We start from the raw sequence: 21,035 nt of genomic DNA, 5'->3' as shown, positions 1-21,035 counted from the left end.
TGTATATAGATGTTTTATTTTCTTTATTGAGCATTTTTAGAAAAAGTAACATAGGAGTAAGGTTAAATGTGTATAGAGTAGTTTGTCATCACAAACAACCCTGAAGGGTAGATATTTATAATTAGATATTTAAAAGTGATATGATATGGAGACAAGGTTTGAAATATTTGGCACTGTATCAGGTTTGTTTCTTTTTAAATTAGGAAGTCCACCACCACAGTCTACTGAAAAAAGCGTTACAACTGGCAAGTATTAATGTGGCATATTAACTTTTTATGATTGTCAATGTTATCTATAAACAATAAATAATCTTACATTCCTCATCAACCTCTGCAGCGAATGCTCCATCGGAAACATCAGCAAGTCCTTTCTCCCTAAGACTGGTGAATGGAGAGAACAGCTGTCAGGGTCGCCTTGAAGTCTACCATGATGGGACCTGGGGAACTGTCTGTGATGATGATTGGGACTTGAAGGATGCTCGGGTTGTGTGCCATCAACTTGGTTGTGGAGAAGCCACTGCAGCCCTGCTAAGTGCCCACTTTGGCCAAGGCTCTGGCAGCATCCTCCTGAATGCAGTACAATGTGAAGGAAATGAATCTTCTTTTGAGGACTGTTCTCATAATGGATGGGGAGTCCATGACTGCAAACATAAGGAAGATGCCAGTGTTATCTGCTCAGGTACATCCAGTTTTTCTCTGTATATTCTTATTTCTAAAGCATCTCTTCTACATCTGCATTGAACACATTGAAGTTATACTGTCTATTCTGTGCTTTCTTCTTTTCATTTTAGGACCCATCACCACCACTGAAACATCCATTACATCTGGTATGTATTCACTTGACTTACACTTGATTTTAAAAACAAAACAAAACATAGTGGCACTCCTTGCTGCCATTGCTTGCATAATTCCGCTGGAATGGTCCTCATTGTGCAGCAGAAATGAGGAACCAATCAAATGGCAATACAGTACCACTAATTTCAGATTCTCTGCTTGCACATAATTCAGCTTTTCATTGGTCAATTAATCTGGCCACCTAATATCTAGACCTCCTTTAGCTCTCTCTTCAAGCTATGTTGTATACAGTGGTACCTTGGTTCTCAAACTTAATCTGTTCCAGAAGTCTTTTCCAAAACCAAAGCATTCTAAAACCAAGGCATGCTTACCCATAGAAAGTAATGCAAAATGGATTGATTTGTTCCAGACTTTTAAAAACAACCCCTAAAACAGCAATTTAACATGAATTTTACTATCTAATGAGACCATTGATCCATAAAATGAAAGTAATAATTAATGTACTGTACTATGAAATAAATAAGAAAGTACTGTAGATGATAATTTTTTTTTAAAAAAATTATTACCTGCACTGATGATAGTTATTGTTTGGATGGGGGGCTTTTATCTATTTCCGTAGTCACACAATCAATCAAATCATAAAATGAAGAACAAACCACAGTCCCAAAAACAAAAAAGCCACACAAATTAAAACACAAAAAAACCAAAAACAAAAGCACCAAATATAAGCTCCAAATATCACCTCAGAACACTGCAATCAGAAATGGAAGGCTTTGGTTACAATGGGGGGGGTGCAAATTAGCAGTGCAACACTGAAAACAGGAGGGAAAAGGCTTTGATTACAATGGGGGGGGGACACAAATTAGCAGCGCAACAGTGAAAACGGAAGCTCGGGAACATGTTCAGCTTCCAAAGCAAAGTTCGCAAACCGGAACAGTGACTTTGGGGATTGCAGCATTCGAGTTCCAAGTTGTTCGGAAACTAAGCTGTTCAAAAACCGAGGTACCACTGTATTGTTTTAGAAAGAAAGAGATTCACAGCAGACCTATCTTTTTAACTAAAGCAAGGGTGAAGTTACAGGTGTACAGGCGAGTTTGCACTTACAAACAATTCCGAAGCGCTAGGGTCCAAAACTTTAACTACATATTTAAAAGTGATATGATATGGAGACAAGGTTTATAATATTTGGTATTGCATCTGGTGTCTTTTTAATTTAGGAACTCCACCTCCACAATCTACAGAACAGAGGGTAACAACTGGTGAGTATTAATGTGGAGTTTTAGCATTTTCCCACAAATGTTATTATTATATATTACTGAATGGGAAATAGTCTTGTAACATTCTTCACCAACTTTTGCAGAGAATGCACCATCAGGAACATCAGCAAGCCCTTTCTCCCTAAGACTGGTGAATGGAGAGAACAGCTGTCAGGGTCGTGTTGAAGTCTATCATAATGGGGAGTGGGGGACCGTCTGTGATGATGAATGGGACATTAATGATGCTCGCATTGTCTGCAAAGAAGTTGGTTGTGGAGAAGTCATTTCAGCTCCAACAAGTGCCCAATTTGGTCAAGGCTCCAGCAGCATCCTTCTGGATGCTGTACAGTGCAGTGGGAATGAATCTTCTCTTAAGGACTGCCCCCATAAGGGATGGGGGGTCCATGACTGCAAACATAAGGAAGATGCCAGCGTCATCTGCTCAGGTACCTCAAACTATTTTCCATATGTGCTAATGTCTAGATCTGCATTTGCAAATCTTTTGTCTCTATTGTAAATCCATGAATCAACTTCTTCTTTTCTCTCCTTTTAATTAGAATTTCTTCCATCCAGTGCAGGGAATCATTTTTTCATATGATAAGTCACATAGGAATTATTCCCGTGCATTTGTTTTGTTTGTTTTTGCATCTGCTTATGCATTTGTACACTGCACATCGATTGAACTAATTTCAATAATAAATATATAGTTTAAAAGCTAAAGAGACATGCAGAAATGCTTAAATGCAGTTAAAACCTGTGCCAACTACTTGGTGGAGATCACTGATCCCACCCTTCGGAGAGGTTTCACCATGGCACGGTTTCAAACATTGCCAACTGCCTATCTGACCGGTAGATACACAAAAACCCCAGTTGAACATCGTTTATGTCCTTGCCTTATGAAAATTAAAGAGGATAATACACATTATTTCCTCTATTGCCCCATTTACTCAGGATTTAGCGACGCATTGCTGCAAATTATACCCAACTCTATAACCAGTCCTGAAGATAGAGTAAAATTTTTGTTAGTGGATGCAAACCCACGCATTACCCATGTGGTAGCGGTCTTTGTGATGAAGGCCATGAAAGCCAGGGAAAGATTTATGGTCGACAATGTAAAGACCCCTTCATCGTCTGTTTAACTCGCTTCTCGTTTTCCCTCCTTTTCTATTTTGTGGGAAGAAGGCTTTGTTGGTATAGTATGTAATGAATTTTAATATTTTTAATTATTGTAGTGTTGATTTTTGTGCACAGGCATGGTCCTCACAATAAACGGATTTGATTTGATTTGCTTAAATGCATGAGGTCAGAGGACTTCAAGGACTTGAAGAACCTGCAAGTAGCCAGAAACTCAAACCCTTTGGATCCTATCAACTTTTAATGAATAGTATTGAGGAACATAATGGATTTGATGATAGCTAATATACACGGACAAACCAATTCACTTGGAATTCATTTAATTTAGATTTCTCCATTAGAGATATAGTCAATAGCTGTCAGCAGCAGTGCACATCCCATGATAGAAGAACTTCTAATTTCATCCCAGGTGGTGAGGAGAATATTTGCTTTGGATCTATTATAAGTCTATTTTTCACTTTCATTACATGGTCTGGTATTCCAGAATAGTGAGGAATAGGTGTGGAGCCATAGTACTGAGTGAAATGGGCATAATTCTTGCCATTTTCTCAGTGTACAGTAAAGCACAAAGCAAATATTTGTCATGTAATGAAAATGGACACATACCCATACATTTTGGTGAAGGTTCCACAAGAGGAAATAAGAAAACTAGAAACTAAATTAGCAAGTTAAAATGCAGGCTCCCTCACTCAATCAGTTTAGCACTTATAGTAGAGTGAATAATGCAGATAAGGTTCTAAACATTAAATTTCTCTAATATCTGCTTGATGAGGTGCCATAATTAAGAATGAAATCCAGTAACAATGAGTTCCTCCTTTCTGGTGTTTAAATGGGCATTATTTTTATGCTGTGCTTCTTTCTATTTCCAGGACCCCTTACCACCACAGAAATACCCATTACATCTGGTATGTATTTTTTGACTTTATCATGTTTTATAAAAAAGGGGGGGAGGACAAACCAACAGATTAATTTTCCCTGCTGCGATTGTTTGACATAATTCTTCTGGAATGGCTCTTAGCATAGGGCAGAAAGGAGAGAGTTTGAGTGTGATAGCAGTAGCACCTTTTGCAGTTTCCCCCCATTCACCCTGGTTGCCCAATGCCCAACCTCCCTTAAGCTGTCTCCTGCAGCTGTTTAGTATATAAAGAGAAATAGATTCAGGGCGCAGCCCTCTTCAGAGAAAATAACATGGTGTACATTATACCCCTGGTTTTCATGTATCATGGGGCAGCAATATTACATGTTGCATGTTACATCTGGAGGCAACACAGTAACATATTTATAACACAGAGAAGAGGTTAAAGATATATAGGCCAGGTTGCAAACAATCCTGAGGAGCAAATTTATAAAACCTTCCTTAGATATTTAAACAAAATGGCATTATATGTGGACAAGATTTAATATATTTAGTATTGCATCTGGTTTCCTTTTAATTTAGGAACTCCACCTCCACAATCTACAAAACAGAGGGTGACAACTGGTGAGTATTAGTGTGGAGTTTTAGCATTTTTCCACAAATGTTATTATTATATATTACTGAACGAGAAATAGTCCTGTAACATTCTTCATCAACTTTTGCAGAGAATGCACCATCAGGAACATCAGCAAGTCCTTTCTCCCTAAGACTGGTGAATGGAGAGAACAGCTGCCAGGGTCGCCTAGAAGTCCACCATGATGGGACCTGGGGAACTGTCTGTGATGACGACTGGGACTTGAAAGATGCTCAGGTTGTGTGCCAACAACTTGGTTGCGGAGAAGCCACTGCAGCCCCACTAAGTGCCCACTTTGGCCGAGGCTTTGGCAGCATCCTCCTGAATGCAGTACATTGCAAAGGGAATGAATCTTCTTTTGAGGACTGTTCTCATAATGGATGGGGAGTCCATGACTGCAAACATAAGGAAGATGCCAGTGTTATCTGCTCAGGTACATCCAATTATTTTCCATATGTGTTTGCAGCATCTCTTCTAAATATTTCCAAATATATATATTCTGCCTGTATTGCAAGGATACAGTTATACTTTTTCATTTCTGTTTTTTAAATTAAAAACCCTTCCATCCACCACAGAGAATATTCTTTCATCTCATAAGTGGTGCTGAAGCTTCTGAAGGCCAGGGGGGTTGCATCTGATGATACATTTATTTAAAGACTGCACAGCCATTTCAATAATAAAGACATAGGCTAGACTCTAAAGACATACTGTATGTGGGCATACTCAAGCTAATAATACAACAAGTCATGGAGCTCCATTGGAATATACTGCAAGTGACAGGTGCTCTTTGTCTTTAGAGCCATCACCTGCTAGTAAGTGATATTCCAAGGATATCTGGAACTGGAATTCATCTAATTTACTTTCCACCTTTAGAATCATATTCAATAGCAATTAGCATCAGGGCATATGTTGTGGTAGCAAGTCATCTGGTTTCATAACAGGTAGTGGGAAGAAGGAGTATCTTCAGTCCATTTTGAATCTTCTGCAAATCACTTTCATTAGATGATGTGATGTTCCATTATTGTGATGGATGAGATTGAGGCCAGAGTGCTAAGTGAAAGGGGTTCACTTCCTGACATCTTCCAAATCTAAAAAGTACCACAAAGGAAAAGTGCAGATGCCATATTTTAAAGACAGGAAATGAGAACTTTGGAAACTGAATCTGCTTGTCAGGTTCCCTGGCTCAATCTGGAACTCATTCTAGGATTTAGAATAGCACAATCAGAATAAATCAATTTATAAACATTATATTTCTCCGATAGCTATCTGCTAAGATGTCGTAACTAGGACCCGTATAACTTTAGGTTTCTCTCATTGAGTATTTAAATAAGTTTCATTTTTCTCTTTTGCATCCTTCTGTCCATTTTCAGGACCTCCAGCCACCACAGAAGCACCCATTACATCTGGTATGTATTAACAGCAGTCCCTCCTGCCATTTGGTTGGTAAAATTCTGCAGGAAATTGTTGCAAGGGTGGAGGACAGAACTGAATAAGGTTTTGTTGCACAAATTTAGTTTTCCTTGGCTGCACCCAAATCAGTGGTGCAAACTAGGAAGAAAGGTGGTTTGTGAATTCTAATGGAAACACAAACTGAGAATGGAAGGGGTTTTCTTGTTGTAAGTGGGAGACAACAGAGAACGCAAGCATGTTACATCTGAATACATCAAAAAGAAGCACTTAATAACACAAGGCTGAGGTTAAAAATGCAAACACCAGATGGTTATTGCAAACAACCAGTGAAGTCTTCACTGTATATTCTGTGGAGGTTGAAAGTAGATCTGATTTACTCTTGAGAACAGTGGTACCTCGGTTTACAAACAATCTTGTTTACGAACTATTCGGTTTACAAACTCCACAAAACCAAAAGTAGTGTTCCGGTTTGCAAACTTTACCTCAGTCTATGAATGGAAGCTGAACAGTGGAAGGGCACCGGTGGCAGGAGGCCTCCTTAGGGAAAGCGTGCCTCGGTTTAAGAATGGATTTGGTTTAAGAATGGACTTCAGGAACGGATTAAGTTTGTAAACCGAGGTACCACTGTAATTAACAAAAAAATGAACTGGGCACTGAGGTTCAAAATGCAGGACTGTGCACATCCTCCAGCAGAAGAGAGCCCCCAGCAGAGTTTAAAATGTTTTCAGAGTTAACCAGCAGCATAGCATGGAATATAGGTTGTTAAACACTTTTGCATATCCCATTATTGAGCCATTAAATGCTTGCCCCTTCTCTCTAGCATGCTATTGAGTACGTTTAAAAGCTTTCCTTACTAAATCCAAAAGTCTAATTCATGCACTGTTCCATGCAGCAGCAAAGAGAACACAGGTAGATTACACTTGGGTACAAAATACACACTATAGTTTCAAACATGTGGTCTGAACTTAGAGCAAGTTCAGACATGTCCGTTCTGGTATATTACGTAGCGAGAAAATAGTGAGAGAAAGGAAGAGAAGAAGCTTCACATCCTTCTTTGACCTAAGTGAGTCTAGGAAAACAGCTCTGTGGTTTTAACACCTTCATGCATTAACTAGCACTCATGCATTAGTTATGTTTGACTGCAATTTGACTACTGTAGTCAACACCACTGAAATAAATATGTAGACAAAGATTTAAACATTTAGCGTTGTATCTTGTATATATTTAAATTAGGAACTCCGCCACCACAGTCTACAGGACAGAGCATTACAACTGGTAAGAACTAATGTGAAGTTATAACAATTTTTTTTACACTTGTCAGTATTATATATTAGAAAAGGTTGCATTTTTCCTCAACTTTTGCAGATGATTCTTCATTGGGAACATCAGCAAGCCCTTTCTCCCTAAGACTGGTGAATGGAGAGAACAGCTGTCAGGGTCGTGTTGAAGTCTATCATAATGGGGAGTGGGGGACCGTCTGTGATGATGAATGGGACATTAATGATGCTCAGGTCGTGTGCAAAGAACTTGGTTGTGGAGAAGCCACTTCAGCTCCACTAAGTGCCCACTTTCGCCAAGGTTCTGGCAGTATCCTCCTGGATGCAGTACAGTGCGAAGGGAATGAGTTTTCTCTTGAGAAATGCTCCCATAAGGGATGGGGAGTCCATGACTGCAAACATAAGGAAGATGCAGGTGTCATTTGCTCTGGTAATGTACATTTCTATTGGTTTTCACACATTACATATTGTAATAATATTTGCAAGGAACCTCTCTGCAGTATAAATTCATATTTTTTTTAATTCTTTCTTTCATTGTTTTAGGAAATGTTTCCTATACTACAGGGAGCCCCATTATAAGTAGTGAGTATTAATTGAAAGCTGGGAGCATTATGATTTGTTGTTGTTCTTTTGCATATAAGACCATCTCCATGAAATTGAGAACCCCTTTACAGAAGAATTGCTCATTCGTTTTATCAGTGCATGAGGAAGGCCACACAACCAGACAATCCCTGGATGTTTCACACCCCAAGAAGACCCATCCCCTGGCATCCACATATAAAGCTTATACATAGGAAGCATGGCACAGTAGGAGTAAAGGCTCCCCGCCCTGCAGATGTTCACACTGTATGTGTAGATTATATGAAAAGGAGCCACTCAGAGTGAACAATGTTGGGGGCAAATCTAATTGGCCTGGCCGTGTTCCACACTTGGAGATTGACCAAATGTATGGCCCATTCTTCTGAACAGGGCTAGAAATTATGGGAACTGGAATTCCCAAACCTTTATATTCAATGGGGCTGTAGTCCCAACCCAATATCATGTTTTCATGAAAATGGGTTTTAAGAAACCTGGGATTTGGGAGACCTATGCCCCTACAGAAAATATATTGGCAGGTGTATTTTCTCAGAAGCTGAATCTCTGCCCAATTGGTCCCTTCTCTCTCCCAACTGAATGTGAACATTAGCACTACTAGGGTTTGATGGGACAAGTTCCATCTTCCTAGCACTATGGAAGAATCTTTTCTACAGTGCAATGCCTATGCACGTTTACTCAGAAGTAAGTCTCACTGAGGTTTTTACTCTGATGGGTATAGATAGCGCGAATTATCATGTATCAGCACACCAGTGAAGCAGTTCTCTCTGAATGGTACACATAATGTCACAGTAAGTTATTTTAATAGAACTCATACATCTTAATGTTGGCATCCAAGTACAAAATCCCTTCTTGTTATGCATGTTTTTCACAAAGCAAAACCTAGTTGAGTTCACAATATTTTGCTATGTTGGTAAATATCAGCAGTCAAAACCTGAAAAGGAAACAGAATAATTCTCTAGAAACCAATAAAATGCTATTGATTTTTTGTTTCTGGAGTCATACAAAAGTATGGATGAAACAAGATTAGTCCCTAACAGGCTGTGGAAGCCACAAATGTGTCTGTATTTCCTTTTTGTTGTTTGTTTTTATCTATGATACTATTATAATTCTTTCCTCAGCTCCAGCAAGAAATCCAACAACAACGGCACCAGGTATTTTATAATTATAGCACATTCCATTAATAGGCTGTGATCCAGGTAGAGTCAATGTGCTGGCCTCCTGATGCTGTTGGATTAAATTAGATTAAATTAAATTAAATTAAATTAAATTAAATTAAATTAGGTAAATCTTTTCCCAGTCATATAATAATTCATCATTTTAAGTGAATAAGCATAGGAACTGTAGTAAATATATAATATTAGAGGGACTTCATGCTTGGTAATTAATAGTGCCTTCCAAAGTATTTTTACCTAAAAGTAAAGCTGGATCCAGACACATCAAAAAAATGTTTCAGGAAAACGCATTGTAAACCTCATAATGGGAAATTGCCGGAAAACAGAATTCTACAGCACCATCTGGTGTCACAGTGTTATAATGCATTTAAAGCACACTTTTAAAAAGCACAAAAACGTAATGCAGCTGTCCTAAGTCTTTTTCAATTCACTATCAAGCATGTTCAGGATTGCACTGTAAACCTATATAACCACTTAGCAGAGAGTATGACTGTACACCCTATACATTTAAAGCACATTCAGAGCTCATTCTTTCTCTCAAAGAATTCTGGACTATAATTTCTTAAGAGTTACTGGGAATTGTAACTCTGTGTGGGGTGAACTATAGTGCCTAGAATTGCCAGATGGAAAGAATATACTTTAAAGGTATAGTGTATAACTACATCCCACTGAACTCTTGTATAGGATTACTCCATAAAGCATTTTTTTTTTTTTTTTTGCTATAAGCTAACATTGTATTGAATATATAAGGTGTGTTTTTTTATTGTATCCTTTTCCCCCCTTTTCCTTTTGTTTGAAATAATTAGCCGTTTGAACTACTGAATAGATGGTTTTCTATTTCAAATATTAACTGTAGGGATAAAAAAACTGAGGAAGCATATGACCTGGGTAACTGTTTTCTTTCAACTAGCATTGACACCTCTGAGTACCACTCCTGCACCTCGGCCTAGCACCAAGGCGTCCACTACTTCTGGTAAGCCTTCAGCTAGAAATTTAATCTCAGCATAATTCAGTTTAATAACAGTGCAATCCTACACCTATCCACTCAGAAGTAAGTCCTCCTGAATTCAAGGGGGCTCACTATAGGCAGATGGGTATAGGACTGCAGCCTTAGTAGTTTTCAGTCCTGCTATTGGAAATAATTTCTTCAAAGAACGTAGTATTTGATTTGGTCCTTTCCCCCTTTTCTTTTGCTGTTTCTAGCTAACCATCCTGCTTTGCCAGGTACGTTTTTCTCATCTTGTATGCATTTGTGAAACTTTAAAAAAAATAGTTTTAATACATCAGACGGACGACCTGGTTATCTTGTTTACATTTGGCAGTGCCTAATTTTGTAATGCAGCAGTGACCAACCTGGACTTTCCAGATTTTCTTGGACTGACAGGTCAAGCATGATCAATACCATAGACTGGGCTAGGGAATCTATGGGCTGTTGTCAAAAAAAACCAGCCTTGCAAAAAAAACCTACTCCTTCATCTGATATAAGTTGTTTCCTCTTCTCCAAGACATAATATTAAATCTGGATATACAGTATTGTAGAATAAGTTTATTATGAAGGAATTGGTAAATAAGTAAATGCAGATTATATATGTCTATTACATAGAGTTTGATCTGCCAGTGGGAGGCAACTAATGCTTCTCTTTTGTCTTTCTAAGATGGCACCGTGAGACTAGTCAATGGAAGGAACAGATGTGAGGGACGGGTTGAAGTACTCCACAATGGAATTTGGGGAACAGTCTGCGACGATGAGTGGGACTTAAGCGACGCAAGTGTTGTGTGCAGGCAGCAGAAATGTGGGCCCGCTCGCTCAGCAACAGCTAATGCTCTGTTTGATGAAGGCTCAGGGCCAATTCTTATGGATGATGTCAGGTGCACTGGGAATGAAATCAGCTTGGGACACTGCTCCCACAGAGGCTGGGGATTGCACAATTGTCTCCATAGAGAAGATGCTGGTGTCATTTGCTCAGGTACTCTTTGATTGCAGCATGATAGAATATTAATAATAATAATAATAATAATAATCTATTTATGTCCCACCCATCTGGCTGGGTTTCCCCAGCCACTCTGGGCGGCTTCCAAAAAAATTTGTTTTTTTCTTTGACATCTGGTGGGAGGGCGTTCCACAGGGCGGGTGCCACTACTGAGAAGGCCCTCTGTCTGGTCCCCTGTAACTTGGCTTCTCACAGCGAGGGAGCCAGAAGGTCCTCGGCGCTAGACCTCAGTGTCTTGGTGGAACAATGGGGGTGGAGACGCTCCTTCAGGTATACTGGACCGAGGCCTTTTAGGGCTTTAAAGCCTTTGCCAACCTGGTGCACTCCACATATCTTGGGTTACAACTTCTGTCACCCCCAGCCAGCATGTTGCATGGTTAGGTATGATGGGAATTATAATCCAAAACATCTGGTCGGCACCTGGTTAGTGAAAACGTATATAAAATTTCAGTCCAAAATCCACTTCTCTGGGAGTACAGTAAGTCTAACTGAAGTCCATGGGGCTTATATCTGAGTAGGCATGTATAGGATTGTGTTGAAAGTGACTGATGTCAGGGAATTACCTTTGCTTCATGGCTTGTCTGCCTTTGCTGGCTTCATGCAAGAAAGCAATTGTAAAGAACATTCCCTATTCTAATATCTAATTTCTTGTGATCAATATTTCAAATGATGTTTCGTGGGTTTCTCCAGAACACACACCAGGCAAAGAAAACTGACTTGGTCCATTGGAAAACTTTCAAAATACACAGCAGGGCACACTCTTTGTTGGGGCCATGACCCAAAATGCCACAAACTGCAAAGTCTTCATCATAATAATAATCAACACTGATGTTATGCCATACAGGGCTGGCATGATATCCAAGCCAGTAGGCTAAGGCTTTGTGGCTAAGAACCAAAACAAAAGAACCAAAGCACTCACAGTAGTCACTTTCTTATAAAGAGCAGAGCTGGCCCACCTATTAGGTGACATGAAGCAACTGCTTCCACCAGCGGAAGTGCAAGAGGCAGTACCCAGTTCACAACACCACTTCTGCCGGAACATTCCCCTGTTGCCAGGCTTTGGCGAGAGGGAGGTTTTCTGCTGTGCAGTATTGCTGCTTCTCTTCCCTGCCACTGGGGCAGAGAAGATGAGTGCCAAGGCCTTGTGGAAAGTTTCTTGATCTCATCTAGTGGGGGGAGTTCTGGTGGTGGAAGTGGGGGGCTGGCAGGGCAGGACAATAGATGGGCAAGAGGCGGCACATTCTGGTTTTGCCTCAGGTGGCAAAACATGACTGGCTGTCACTGATAAGAAGTATATTCTGTTACGTTTTATGTTCTATGTACAATTTTGATTTCACTGAAGTTATATTTACTCTGCTATTCCACTTTTTCTCTTTCTTTTCAAGTACCAACTGTGAGCACTCCTACTCCAAGTAAGGGACATTTCATCTTCTCTATAATATAATCCTAAATTCTAGTTTTTAGTATACAGATTCAAACTGGCATTTAAATCTATTAAATGCATCTATATTTCTGTATGTATAAGTCTGTTTTAACCATTGATTCCTTCTGTACTGAACGGAGTAACTTTTACTGCATACTAAACTACTTATCTTACTCTATTTTTAATACAGTAAAAATTACTTCAGGAAAACTGTGTTCCTCACAATATTTATCTTACTTTCTCTTTTTTTTTTCTTCTCCATCTTTTGTGGGGGGTTTTTCAAGGACCTGCAATTAGCAAGGAAACTACACTTTCAAACGGTAAGAGATCCCTCAGCTTCCTCATGATATATCACACTAAATGTTAGCTTTGGCTATGCAGGCTTTGTAGAATAGGTATTTTCGTGGATGAATTGACTAATGCACAGCCCACAAATGCAAAATGATTTATTAATGTATAAATGCCATCTCTCACATGCACCATCCGTACCCCCAATGTCACCTTGCCACCTCTTTGGAAATAAAGGTGCTGGCAACTGCACACAATCACTCAACGGTGCTTTTCTCAATGATGCTACCACCCATCCCTACAGTTGCTAGGGATTGATGACCCTCTAAAAGCCAGGTCCGTCCCAGTTCTGCTTGGAGATGGAATTAAGTCTGTCCCATCCCATTCCTGCGCAGATTTTAAAGGGACATTCTGAAAAATCAGAAATATGAAAGTTAAAAAAAAGATGAATAAAACAAAAGTTATTTGCAAGGTGGTCCATGAGCTGCAGTGCTGCCTCTGTCTATTTAACTATGTTTTTCCTTGACTTTTTAAAAAAGTTCCAGAACCAATTATCTAGCTGCCCACAACCTGGAGTGTCTAGCGCAAGGTGCTCCTTACCGCCACACTGTTTGAATGCAACAGAGCAAGTTTCTCTGGGGCAACAGAACTTGATGACATTCTGTCACCCTCAGAGGGGATTGTATGGGTGAAATATGGATTCCTCCAGTTTTTACTCTAACCTATCGCCAGAATGCCTCTGGTTACCACGTTAATAAATATGTCAGTGGTTTGTGCAGTCAATTCAACTGGCACTTCTCTGCTGATCTCCCTCACCCCAAACCAGTGCTTTTTTTCTATAAAAAAAAAAAAATCTTTAGGGATACTCTCATTTTGACTCAAGAAAATCACCATTTTATAGTTCAAATAGGGGAAAATAAATGGAGAAAAGTACAAAGATTCACAAAATATTTAGGGGGTATATGTACCCTTGCATCCCCCAGAAAAAAGCACTGCCCCCAACTCACCCAAAAAAACCTGAAAAGCAAAATTAAATGGGATGGTTATGTCAGTTCAGATGGGCAACAAACATTTGCTCCGTATGCTGATATTGTGACTGGGCCTCTTTATCTACTAGTAGTGAACCCATGTTTCTCTCTTCTTTTTCTAAGGAGCATCTGTGAAACTAGTCAATGGAAGACACAGATGTGAAGGACGGATTGAAGTGTTTCACAATGGAAGGTGGGGGACGGTCTGCGATGATGCGTGGGACTTAACTGATGCAAGTGTCGTATGCAGGCAGCTTGGATGTGGGCCTGTTATCGCAGCACCAGGACAGGCTCGATTTGGTCCTGGTCCAGGCACAATCCTCCTGGATGATGTCTCCTGCACTGGGAATGAATGGCACTTGAGCCAGTGCTCTCACAGAGGCTGGGGGGTACATAATTGCCTCCGCAGTGAAGATGCTAGTGTCATCTGCGCAGGTATTTTCCAATTGCAGGTTGATAGTTCCATTAAAAATTAATGGACATAGACCAGGCTTCCTCAGCCTCGGCCCTCCAGATGTTTTTGGCCTACAACTCCCATGATCCCTAGCTAGCAGGACCAGTGGTCAGGGATGATGGGAATTGTAGTCCCAAAACATCTGGAGGGCCGAGGTTGAGCAAGCCTGACACAGACCAATTGTGGGGAACCTTTGGCCCTCCAGATGTTCCTGAACTACAACTCCCATAAGCCCCAGCAATCATGGCCAGTAGCCAGGGATGGTATGAGTTGTAGTTCAGCAACATCAGAAGAGCCAGAGGTGCAAAGATGGATCTAGAGGAGCCGACGTGCTCTGAGCATGTCTGCAGTGGGGCAGCTTGCCAAACATGCTCAGGCTATAACCCTGAGCTGAAACCCTGAGCCATTACTGTTCCAAATAACCAGGACAGCCTGTGTTTGTTCACCAAGCTGACTCGTTCCAAACATGTGTACAGCACTGGGGAGGGGGCAATGACCATTTAGATTGAAAGTACACTGTTTTAATAATAACCAAAATTGAATATAGTACAAAATAATTCTTGAGGAATTATATTATCTGCATAATATTGAACAGATATGCAAAATGCTGTTGGTTGGGTAACACGTACAATCACTGGTTTGATAGGCACTTAAATGCAGTTACAGTGCTTCCCACTTGTAGTCACCCATTTACCATTTTATTTGTGTAAAAAAAAAACTTAAAAGAGATATTGTTCACATTATGCCACTAAATTTGGTAACTAAAACATCGCCCTAATTGAAGCAGAAATTGGATTGCTATTTTCCACTTTCTTCACCCTTCTTAATACAAGAACCACACATGACATTCATCTAATCTACTTTTCTTGATAAGGAATGTCTACTGCTACATTTTAAACCACATTAGTCCTATTTACAATGTTGATACCAGCAACAGTATATTCTACTTACTCCTCTTCTTCTTTCTTTTCAAGAACCGGTCCAGACCACTCCTGCTCCAACAGGTAAGAGGCTCCTCACCTTCTCTATAATATAATCCTAAATCTTTCTTCTTCTAAACATGAAGATATTATGGAATAGGCTTCCCATGGAGGAATTGTCCAATGAGCAGCACATGTGGCAAAATTTATATAGAGCTAACCATTGCAAACAATCCTTCTCTTTTGTCTTTCTAGAAGGAGCTGTGAAACTAGTCAATGGAAGACATGCATGTGAAGGGCGGGTTGAAATCTTTCACAACGGAAGATGGGGGACAGTCTGTGACGATTTGTGGGGCATGACCCATGCACAGGTTGTGTGCAGGAAGCTTGGTTGTGGAGACGCTGTCTCGGCACTAGGAAAGGCGCAGTTTGGTGAAGGCTCAGGCCCAATTCTTATGGATGATGTCCACTGCACTGGGAATGAAGACAGCTTGAGTCAGTGCACCCACAGAGGCTGGGGAATACATAATTGTGTTCATAGGGAAGATGCTGCTGTCATGTGCTCAGGTAAACTTGGGTTTCTGGATAATGGATAACAATAAGATCTGTTAATGCCTAAGTGACTGGTATCCAACAAACAATTTGTCTTAAAGGTTGGTTTGAACATTCCCTTTCCTAATATGTGACACCTTGAGATCAATGTCTCAAATTACATTTTAAAAGTTGTTATCTGCAATAATGGTTACAGAGGCATCTGAATACTTGATTTGGTCTCTGTCAATCTATTTTTGCATAGCCTTTAGCTGCAGTAGATGCTGAGGGGTGGGGAATAGCAATGAAATGTTGGCAGATTACTACACAGTCTGCCTTGAACCCCCTCAGTAGGCCCTTCAGTATGGTGGACAACACTTTCCCATTGCCAGTGTTGAAGTAAGATTTGACTGTTAATCTAGTGGGATTCCATACACAGAATGTGGGAAGACACCATCTTGTCATTTGCTCAAAGCAGTGATGGGGGGAGCTGGATCTGGCCAGTGGGGCATTTCCAGAAGTCCCCCACCTCCTGTAGGCCATGTTAACAGATGAGTGAAGCCTTTCACATGTCAATCAACTGATGCTACATGATGCCAGGTGACTCACCTTGAAAGGAAGAATCGGGAGTGCACTTGTCCTCCCATCCTTTGCAAGCGTATCTTGGATTTAAAAAGTGCTGAACTCTACCAGTGGCTGGAAAGGGGAGAATCTTATTCCTTTTCTGTTTGATTCTTCCTTTTTTTCCGTTTGGTTCTGTGGATTTATCTGTTCCACACCTGACATCACTTGATTCAGACATGCATCACTTGATGTCAGGTGATTGATAGGTAGCCATAGTTTGGACCAAACCACTCTGCAAGCCAAATGAGGAACCTTGAGGACCTTATCTCAAGGACGTAATGCTTTCCTTGTATTTAAGGTGAGCATTATGAGTCATGAGGTTTCGTGATTTCATAATATCCTACCTCTGTGGACATTGTAGAGTGGGTTTCTCAGGTAGGAATTTGCCAATGAGCAGCATAAAAAAAGCAGGTGGGGCATAACTTTTAATATGTTGAAAATATGTATGCAACTTTAAAAAATGAGTGATTTCATTTCAATCCTTTTTTATATAACAGCAAAGGCTGCCCCCCAAGCCACCACTACAGCAGGTAATTAATATTTTTGTGATATACAAATAATTCAGACATGCATGTTTTTAGAGTTGAAAATATGTGCTGTCAAACAATATCAGGAATGCCTGGTATTTGTCAAGAAACCGCTGCCTACACTAGCCTTTTTGACCATGGAATAACTCTTGTATTGGAGAGCCATTTAGGTACTACTCCTAAAATATATTGCACTAAAACAATGTCATAAACAAACAGTCTTTATATGTTATCTTCTATTATCAAGGAGATAAATAACTATACAACTTTTAGAAGACATCTGAAGGCAGCCCTGTGTTGGGAGGTTTTTAATGTCTGGTGTTTTATTATGTTTTTATATGTGTTGGAAACTGACAAGATGGGTGGGGTCTAAATATTATCATCATCATCATCATCATCATTATCATCAACAACATCTTTGTTTTTTCATAGCTCCTGTGGATGATACAACTACAGATCCTGGTAATGTTAAAAATGATATTTTTGCTTTTTAATTAATGTATTATAAAACATTTCACTAAGACATTTTGTGGGCCTTTGGCAAAATAAGAATATTTTGGACCATGATGTTTCCTCCTTCAGTGACAAAAAAGCTACCCACTCAAAAACCTCCTGTTTTGAACATTTCTGGAATCCATGTATAGTTCTTACCTAAGGCTTCAAAATTAGCCTTCTTATTCTTCTCCATTCCTTGTTGCTTGAAGCCATGGTGAAGTATGAAAAGGGAAGGTGGTTCTACTTGTTGACTGAAATAATCTTTACAAGAACATATAGCCGGGAAGAGAGATGGATAAGAATTTTGTTCGATCCTCCTTTTTAAGCAACCTGACCTAACCAGCACCTGCTGGACTAAAGCACAGTTTGGAACCTAATGGTCCTTCAGATGTTGCTCTTCTCTATATTTTACAATATGGCTCACAGCTCAAAAAAAGCTAAACAAATATATAAGAATTGCATATATCAAAATATCAAGGTCCTCTGGGTGAAATAAAACCAAATTATCTAAAAACAATCCAATAAATCACTATAATTGAAAAAACAATATAAAGTGACCATAGGCTACAACAGAAAGGAATTAGTGGAAATCTAATGTACTGTGAGAATGTTTCTTTTAACCAATGGGCATATGTGCATGTACACAACATTACATTATTATTTTCTTTGCTTATAGTACCCAACAATACTTCTTCTTTTTTTCCCCTTCCCCTGTTCAGTAACACTTACATGTTTGCCCGAATACATGAAGGCAGTTATTGGCAGAGAATACCTTACTTCAAAAGGCTGCTCTGAGTGCAATCTGTACTTGAGTGACCAAGCCTGCAAACCTGAGATTACAAGAGACGAATTTATATTCTATATACCATATGATGGTTGCGGGACAAGACGGGAGGTAAGGAAGTGTATATCTGATCGTAAGACATATTGGTATAATTTGATAGCTTTTATTTGGGTAACTTTAAGGATGTGAGTTTCAAAAAATAATACAGTTGCCAAATTATACCCCCTGGGGCCCCTTTGCATTCAAATTATCATATATTGGCTTTGTAAGCCATGTATGAACAAGGCTCATGAACATGCATAAAATCCATTCACTCCTCTTTTCATGAATGACCTAGCTAATAAGTCTTCCATTAACTGTAGTTTCCTGTTTAATCTGATCCAGGAAACTATGCTTTGTTGATTAGCTCCTGGTTTGTTTTTGCTCTGGTTTTATTTGCTACAGTATATTTAAACTTACTGTCAATCTATTTTGCCTAATCTAATGCTTTAACAGAACAATGGAGGGGTTAGCAGTTTCTCCAATACTGTCAGCAGCCGTGGAACTGGTGTAAATCCTCAGTTTATCTTCATCTGCAAAATGGAGCCAAGAGCCATGAAGGAACTGACACACAACATAGATGAAATGGAATCCACGGAAGAAGGCCGAAAGCAAAGTGGATTATTCCATATGAAATTTTTATTTTATGACTCACCTTCCTTTGCACACCAAGTAGCTTCCATGCCCTACTTTATGAAGATGAACCAGAACAAAAACTTCGAAGTCGAAATCTCTAACTGTAATCGGAGGCAAATATTCTTCGTAGACACCTGTGTGGCTTCGCCTAGCCCTCATGACTTCACAACTACAACACATACTCTAATACAGAACGGGTAAGGGGGAGAATAAGCTGACAAACATTTCTGCATACTTTGGACAGGGTCAATTATTAGAAAACACACACGGGGGGGGGGCGGATCCTGTGTCAGACTTTCACTTCAGCTGGCTCTATCCTGCCAGGACTCTAAGCTCCTCACAGCCATCCTTTTATTATTTTGTCTCTGTAGATTCTACCTTGTATTTGGCCATGATTGGCTCCTACCTCTTTCCCTGGATTTTTTTTTTTTTCATCTTTCCACTTTCCTTCTCTAAATTTCTCAGTGCAGTTCTATGGTGTACAAAAATGCACATATTGGGGGCAAGTATGAATATAAATGTGTGTATTCCTGGAAAATAGCATACAGAAATGCATTATATTATGGAATACGGCTTTGCAACAATGTGTCTATTGGGCAAAATTGCAATTGCTTATCATTCCTTCTCCATTTTTTTTTCAGGTGTGTTAAAGATTATACCTATACAGGTTCTTATAGACAGAGGGTCACCCGCTTCAGCTTTAAACCCAACTTCAAATGGTCAACAGTTTATCTACAGTGCAAAATTGTGGTGTGCAATGCATATGACTCTAGATCTCGATGTTACCAAGGCTGCATGCCCAGGCGTAAGAGAGAAATAAGCTCTGGTCAAGAACACGTGCAAGTTATTGGGCCATTTAACCTTCATTAAGTAGTGTCACCTAGCAATGCCCACCAAGGTCAATGAGGATACTTGCATAATGACTCTGTTTGTGGCATTATCTTGAAGTAATTCATCACTGTAGACATTTCCATAGAAAAGCTGGCACTTCAGATGCCAGAATACATGCTTTGATCTGCCTTTGTAACTCTGATCATCTGGTATCTTTGTAGTCAATATGAAAGATCTGTAAAACCTTTGGCTTGAAGTCATCACAATTAGTTGGCTCACTGACTTAGCAAAACAAATAAAGCTAACTGTCAAAAAAAAAACATGTTTCTGTGTATCTAATCATAAAGTAAAGGGACCCCTGACCATTAGGTCCAGTCGTGACCAACTCTGGGGTTACGGCACTCATCTTGCTTTATTGGCCGAGGGAGCCGGCGTACAGCTTCCAGGTCATGTGGCCAGCATGACTAAGCCACTTCTGGTGAACCAGAGCAGCGCACGGGAATGCCATTTACCTCCCCACCGGAGCGGTACCTATGTATCTACTTGCACTTTGACATGCTTTTGAACTGCTAGGTTGACAGGAGCAGGGACTGAGCTATGGGAGCTCACTCCGTCACGGGGATTCGAACTGCTGACCTTCTGATCAGCAAATCCTAGGCTCTGTGGTTTAACCCACAGCGCCACCCGTGTCCCGTATCTAATCATATCGAGACCATAATTCACACATTCAGGCCACCTGGGCAACCCCATTGAAAGCAGGCAACCTTTCATCCAAGGTTACTGAGCAGTTGGTTGTGGACCAGATTCAGGTGCTCTTGGAGGAAACTGATCAAAGGTCAAAGACAGTTACGGTCAAAGGTCAAAGACACTGCTGCTGGAGGTATACAAGTGGCACATGGTATAAACAGTATTAAAGAATATATGCACGTATATAGTCATATGAGCAGTAGCAAAAATGAACATATTTAGGCTGCATTGGGGGATGAGCTGAATGCCCATTTTACCAGGGCATTGCTTATGTTTACACAGCTGCATTAGCTTTCTAATCAGAAAACACATTGCATCATTCCACCTTGAAAATTTGCCTTGAATATCTGTACAAGTGTACATATGCACACACCAGTATGCGCACACACATATACTATCTAATGCAATGTGCCTCAGGCTTTGGATAGCATCACAACTGTGACTCTGGCAGGCTCATTGGCTGGTATCGTGGAAAACCTGTAACAAGGACCTCTGCCATCATAGCACAGAACTCTTCCCCTTGATATTCTCCTGCATTGCTCTAGTCTTAAATTTAAAAAGAACTCTCTCTTATTTACTTAAGTCAT

At 40.0% G+C, this 21,035-nt stretch overlaps 1 protein-coding gene across 1 annotated transcript in view; it reads left to right on the top strand.

The window, feature by feature from the left end:
* Positions 1 to 20,015, top strand: part of DMBT1 (deleted in malignant brain tumors 1) — a 101,118-nt gene extending 81,103 nt beyond the window's left edge. The window contains exons 43-66 of the mRNA XM_081863595.1: positions 337 to 678; positions 791 to 826; positions 2,012 to 2,053; positions 2,155 to 2,496; positions 4,054 to 4,089; positions 4,623 to 4,664; positions 4,766 to 5,107; positions 6,045 to 6,080; positions 7,318 to 7,359; positions 7,450 to 7,791; positions 7,905 to 7,943; positions 10,041 to 10,103; positions 10,334 to 10,354; positions 10,786 to 11,097; positions 12,507 to 12,533; positions 12,829 to 12,864; positions 13,984 to 14,295; positions 15,289 to 15,318; positions 15,490 to 15,801; positions 16,887 to 16,919; positions 17,349 to 17,378; positions 18,131 to 18,306; positions 18,691 to 19,067; positions 19,512 to 20,015. Of these exons, the coding sequence (XP_081719721.1) occupies positions 337 to 678; positions 791 to 826; positions 2,012 to 2,053; positions 2,155 to 2,496; positions 4,054 to 4,089; positions 4,623 to 4,664; positions 4,766 to 5,107; positions 6,045 to 6,080; positions 7,318 to 7,359; positions 7,450 to 7,791; positions 7,905 to 7,943; positions 10,041 to 10,103; positions 10,334 to 10,354; positions 10,786 to 11,097; positions 12,507 to 12,533; positions 12,829 to 12,864; positions 13,984 to 14,295; positions 15,289 to 15,318; positions 15,490 to 15,801; positions 16,887 to 16,919; positions 17,349 to 17,378; positions 18,131 to 18,306; positions 18,691 to 19,067; positions 19,512 to 19,740 (3,599 nt within the window). The 3' untranslated portion in view covers positions 19,741 to 20,015. The remainder of the gene's footprint in view (positions 1 to 336; positions 679 to 790; positions 827 to 2,011; positions 2,054 to 2,154; positions 2,497 to 4,053; positions 4,090 to 4,622; positions 4,665 to 4,765; positions 5,108 to 6,044; positions 6,081 to 7,317; positions 7,360 to 7,449; positions 7,792 to 7,904; positions 7,944 to 10,040; positions 10,104 to 10,333; positions 10,355 to 10,785; positions 11,098 to 12,506; positions 12,534 to 12,828; positions 12,865 to 13,983; positions 14,296 to 15,288; positions 15,319 to 15,489; positions 15,802 to 16,886; positions 16,920 to 17,348; positions 17,379 to 18,130; positions 18,307 to 18,690; positions 19,068 to 19,511) is intronic.
* The last annotated feature ends 1,020 nt before the right edge of the window (positions 20,016 to 21,035 follow it).

This window comes from Podarcis erhardii, assembly GCF_964252035.2.
Source record: "Podarcis erhardii genome assembly, chromosome: 5".
In the NCBI taxonomy this organism is placed as follows: domain Eukaryota; kingdom Metazoa; phylum Chordata; class Lepidosauria; order Squamata; family Lacertidae; genus Podarcis; species Podarcis erhardii.
The sequence above is the reverse complement of the archived record's forward strand: the minus strand, read 5'-3'. Positions and strand labels throughout refer to the sequence as shown.